This window comes from Furipterus horrens, unplaced genomic scaffold, assembly GCF_987537825.1.
Source record: "Furipterus horrens unplaced genomic scaffold, mFurHor1.1.pri manual_scaffold_13, whole genome shotgun sequence".
NCBI classification, from domain to species: domain Eukaryota; kingdom Metazoa; phylum Chordata; class Mammalia; order Chiroptera; family Furipteridae; genus Furipterus; species Furipterus horrens.
The window spans coordinates 29,482,439-29,487,438 of record NW_028327183.1 but is presented as its reverse complement, the minus strand read 5'-3'; the positions used below and the strand labels follow the sequence as shown (position 1 = coordinate 29,487,438).

The following is a 5,000-nucleotide window of genomic DNA, read 5'->3' as shown; positions in this document are numbered from 1 at the left end:
CTACATACTCAGTCTCTTTGGGACCTTCATTGGCCCAGTTCTAATTCTTCTCTATAAAACCATCAAAGTGAGTAAGGAAGTCCGCATTTTAGGAAATCCAGGGAAGTGAGGACTCCCTGGTTTGTAGTTAGCTAACAGAAAATATTTTTCCTTCCTCTCCTAAATTGGGGATGGCTGGACATTCAGATGGAAGGGCACTGTTTGTTTTGACAATTGGCATGTTTTTTCTGCATTTAGCAAAATGCATTACAGCAAATGACATCACAGCATGCAGTCCTTCTGGCAGCCGCATCCAACCAGGACAGTATCTGGATTGCCTTCTAACAGGGTGAAATTCTGAATTAATCGAAAGCCTTTTGTCACGAACAAGACAATAGGGAAGTGCCCCCATTCCTCTGTGATATATATCTGTCTGTATACACATTTACCCACCTGTATAAAAAAATAATCAAAACAGGTGGATTTGCAAACTCACCTTTTTTTTTTTTTTAATGCGAGTACACAAACACACTGTTTTGGGCAGAAAAACAACATGGGTTTATTTTAAGGTAAGTACAACAATTAAGGCCACATAAGACAAACACAGGTGAAGTTAAAATTTTTGAAGTTTTTTTTTTCTTTTAGGAATGCTCAGGGAGAAATCTACTATACAAAACCATCATACTTTGTAAATAAAAAGTATCAGATACTTGACTTCTTTGTCAGCCAACAACAACAAAAAATAAATTATCTTCTTGTTCTGTAAAAGACCTACAACTGGGAAAAGAATTATATCTCGTAATTGTACAGGAGGAAAACCCCACATAGGTTTTCTGAATTTTCAATTTGACAGTTAGAAATGGTTGGGCAAGATGAAAACTATCCAGTGAACTCAACTTTAAATATTATATTAATGGCTCTGAACAACAACAAAAAATAGCCTGATTACAAATTCACACATTTGTACAGCACGGTTAGAGAAATTTAAAATTACACACAGCACATACAAAATCTATAGAGATCCCCATAAACTTATGGAGGTCTCTACAGAGAGTCATTACTGCGTCGCTATGATATTTGGTCCATAACTTAATTTTGGAACCCCCGAGTGGGGCAGAGAGCACAGCCATCCTGGTAGGGGAAAGGGATTTTTAAAATCAATATTCATTTCGTTGGGCTGCGTCCCTTCACGGGGGGCCTCTTGAGAATCTCAGAAACGGGGCGGCGGATTAATTACCTGCAGCTTCCCAGAGGACTGAAGCTGGCGCGCGCGCGCTCTGCTCCCGGGTCTGAGAAAAAGCTGGTGGACGTGTTTTGGTTCTTTGCGGCTCTGCAAGCCTGAACTGTCCGAGAGGATCGCGTCTGGGAGACAAAGCCAGTGCGTCCAGGGCCGGTCAGTATTTCGTGCAGTCGTAGGAATAGGGGGCGGCATGGCGGTAGAGGGATGGCGTGGATCTGTAAGGCAGCTGACAGCTTGCGTTGCCGCTCACCTGGGGTTCCCCAAGGGTTGAGTTCTCAATTCCCAGGCGGTGGGAGTTGAACATCTCCCGCACGTTGGGAAAGGTCTGCTGCTGGGCCGCAAACGTGTGGCCGGGGAGGTGGTTCAGGTCTCCGCTGTGGTTGAGATACCAGGAGGCCGCCTGGGCCGCGGCGGCCCCGGGCTGCGGGGCCGGCTGGGGCTGGGGAGCCGGCGGAGGTGGCGGCGCCTGCGGGTGGTGGTGGCTGTGATGTTGATGATGGTGTCCCGCGGCGGCGAGCGCGCCCTCCTGGCCCGCAGCGAGGTTGAGGGCGCTCAGGGGCGACGTGGGGCCACTCGGGTGGTCCGAGAGGGCCTCGTCCAGCGCCGTTGGGACGCACATGTGTGCCGGCCGCTCGGCGCCGGTGTACAGGCTCATGGCGCGCATGCTGCATTGGTAGCCCCCGGCCGCCCCGGCCTCCAGGCCCTGCGCGCACGGCTGACCGTAGGCGGCGGGCGGCGCGGCGGCGTAAGGCAGCGCCAGCGGCGGCACCACCAGGCCCGCACGCCCAGCCGCTGGGCTCAGCTCGCCGCCCGGCGGCGACGTTCGCAGCGTCATGATATTCTCCACGCTGAAGCCGGGCAGCCCGTTGGGTGCGCCTGCGTGGTGTTCGGGCAGCGAGCCGTCGGGGGAGCCGGCGGGAGTGGAGGCCGCGCTGCGCGGGCTACCCTGCAGCGCGCTCTCGGGGCTCAGCGTCTCCACCTTGGTGATGACCGGCAGCGCCGGCGACGCCGCCTCGCTCTTGATCACCACCTTCTTCTCGGCCTCCTTGGGGGCGTCCGCTAGGGGGGGCCCAGCCGGGGCGCCCTTGGACGCTGCCGGGGGCGGCTCCTTGAGGTGGGCCCGCTCCTCCTTCTCCTTGGGCACGTCCTTCTTCTTGAAGCGCCGCCGGCGCCGCAGGAAGCTGCCGTTCTCGAACATGTTATAGGAGTCCGGGTCCAGGGTCCAGTAACTACCCTTGCCAGGTTTCTTGTCGTCTCGGGGCACCTTGACGAAGCACTCGTTGAGCGAGAGGTTGTGGCGGATGCTGTTTTGCCAGCCCTGCTTGTTCTCCCGGTAGAAAGGGAAGCGGTCCATGATGAACTGGTAAATGCCGTTCAGCGTGATCTTCTTTTCGGGCGCGTTCTGAATCGCCATGGTTATGAGCGCTATGTAGCTGTAGGGCGGCTTTACCAGGTCTTTGGGCGCCGCGGGCTGGTGGTGGTGGTAGGGCGCATAGGAGCGGCCCATGCCCGTGCCGTACTGCTCCGGGTGGCCCGAGTAGACGCCCATGGGGCTGGCCATGCCGCCGTAGCTGCCTGCCGCCCGGTAGTAATTCTGCTCGCTCAAGTAGGGCACCACTCCCAGGGCATTGGGGTCGGACACGGAGTAGCGCGCCTGCATGCTGCGTCCGAGACGGCTCGCCACTGCCTGTTAGCACGGACCGTGAGGAAGGCCCTGAGAGAGCGAGAGAAGGGAGAGAGAAATGAGAGAAGAGGGAAAGAGAGAGGGAGAGGGAGATGGAGAGAGGGAGAAGGAGAGAGAGAGAGAGAGAGAGAGAGAGAGAGAGAGAGAGAGAGAGAGAGAGGGAGAGAGGCAGTCGGCGGGGGGAGCCCCGGGTGCCTGAAAGTTTCGGGGGCGAGGTGGAGGAGGCGCCGGCGCTCGGCGCCCGCCGCCCGCCTTCGGATGGAGAAGGGGCGCTCGTTTTCAGCGAACCGGGCGGATCAGCATCCTGGAGGGCGTGACCCGGGCGAGCGCAGCGCCGGCCCCTGCTCGCTCTCTCGCTCTCGGGAGCCGGATGGTGGCAGCCCGGGCGGGCGGCTGGGGACGCCGCGGAGACGCCACGCGCGCGGTGCACCAAGGCTGGCCCCCTGGTCCGTTCCAGGAGGGGGAAGGCGGCTTTCCAAGCTTCCCAGCAAATCGGTAGCCCTGAGGGCCAGCGAGCCGGGGTCCAGACTGGCTGCCCTGCCGAGCCCGGAAAAAGAAGCAAGTCCCTTTTAGGGATTGGGAAAAGTTTCAAAAGTCGTCTTGCTGAAAGCGAGTTTTTACTTTCCACCGGCCACACCCCCTCCGGGAACTTTGGACCAATAACTCGGCAGCTATGGGGAGTTGGCACCCAATCAGGACGAGGAGCGCCGAATCCGTCGGCTCTAAGACCCAGCCGCTGAGAGCCAGACTTTAACGCATCCCAGTCTTAACTTGAAAAGATTTTTCAAGAAAATAGTTATATCTTATTAAATTTTATTTTATTATCTCATTTTGCTTAGTGGGCCCATGTGTCCAGAGGAAAAAAAATAACCACTCTCCTTTGCAAAAAAAGTTAGTTTGAAATATAAAAGCGAATTAATTAACGTAGTCAAATATCTCTCTCCCCAAAGACCTTGTAAGTAGCAAAGACCCTGGGACTATTTTTCTTATTAATGAGTGATGAGGCAAATAATTAGATTTCTTAATTGTCGGGGCCCAGGTGTAATGGATTCAAAGCAAACGTGCTGGGTTGGCAATGGAAGGTGCCTCCCCTGGATGTTGTTATTATTTAAGCAAATAATTAATAATCAACAGGGAATTTTCAGGTTCACGGCCGTCAAGAATAACCTATAAGGTTTTAGGGGTAAATTACAGAAATGGAATGCCCCTCACCCCTACCTGAGGAGGCGGGCCGCAATGTCTACAGGGGAAAGACGGAACGGCGGAAAGTAGCAATGTCTTGAGAATTTAGTCCTTTAAATTCTCCGTGGATTCGGTAAATCACCCGCATCATTGTGGACAGTTTTGTGGAATTTGGGAGAGACCATTAAGTAACTGTACTCAGTTTCCCCTTTCCCTTCCTGCGTAGACGCCTGCAACCCATCGACTCCAGTTTCGCAGCGGCTCCTTTTTCCCCCCGGGAGAGAAATTTCCTTTAACAAGCTGACTCCCGCGCTCCTGAAAGCCGGGAACAATGCAGTAAGCCCCGGCCCGAGAGGAGAAACCCAGCGGCTTTCCGCGGGACTTGGCCCCACCGCGCGCGTCCCTAGCGCAGGCTCCCGACCACGGCCGGCGCCTGGAACACCCACCCGGGTGCAGCTTCTCTTAGCACAGCAGGCAAAGCCCCCTTGGCGTTCTCCAAGCTGACTTCTTATATTTCAGTTGTGTTTGCTCGGTTGATGTGTGATAGGTGATTTGGGCACCAGGGCTCCGTGGTAGGACGCGGTAAGTCACTGCAAACGGTTAAGACACTCCCAGAGATGCTATCATTCGGGATATGGACTTGGAGCAACGGAGGGTCCTCGTGCTTCTAAGCGTTCTTCTCTCTAGGAATCCCGGAAAGTTTGTTTATTTGTGGAATGAGTATTTATCCCTTCAATACCTCGAATAATCGAACCCCTCTTTGCCCGCTTCCCTTGAAGGGGCGGGACCCCCCTAAGAAGGACTAAATGCTGGTCAGAATTCTTCTGGAAGCTGTCCATCCGGTTGGGTAGGAAAGAAGACCAGATAAAACTTTTGTTTCGGGTTTCCTTTTCCCCTCCTAACACTTGTTAGATT

At 54.4% G+C, this 5,000-nt stretch overlaps 1 protein-coding gene across 1 annotated transcript; it reads right to left on the bottom strand.

The window, feature by feature from the left end:
- Positions 1–553: 553 nt before the first annotated feature.
- On the bottom strand, positions 554–2,990 carry FOXC2 (forkhead box C2). Its single transcript, XM_090260035.1, has one exon. The coding sequence runs from the start codon at positions 2,877–2,879 to the stop codon at positions 1,374–1,376; it is 1,506 nt and encodes a 501-aa protein (XP_090116161.1). The 5' UTR covers positions 2,880–2,990; the 3' UTR covers positions 554–1,373.
- Between the last annotated feature and the right edge of the window lie 2,010 nt (positions 2,991–5,000).

What these genes read in the sequence shown, in the direction of transcription:
- FOXC2 (XM_090260035.1), bottom strand. Translation starts at nt 2,879, where the DNA reads ATGCAGGCGCGCTACTCCGTGTCCGACCCCAATGCCCTGGGAGTGGTG.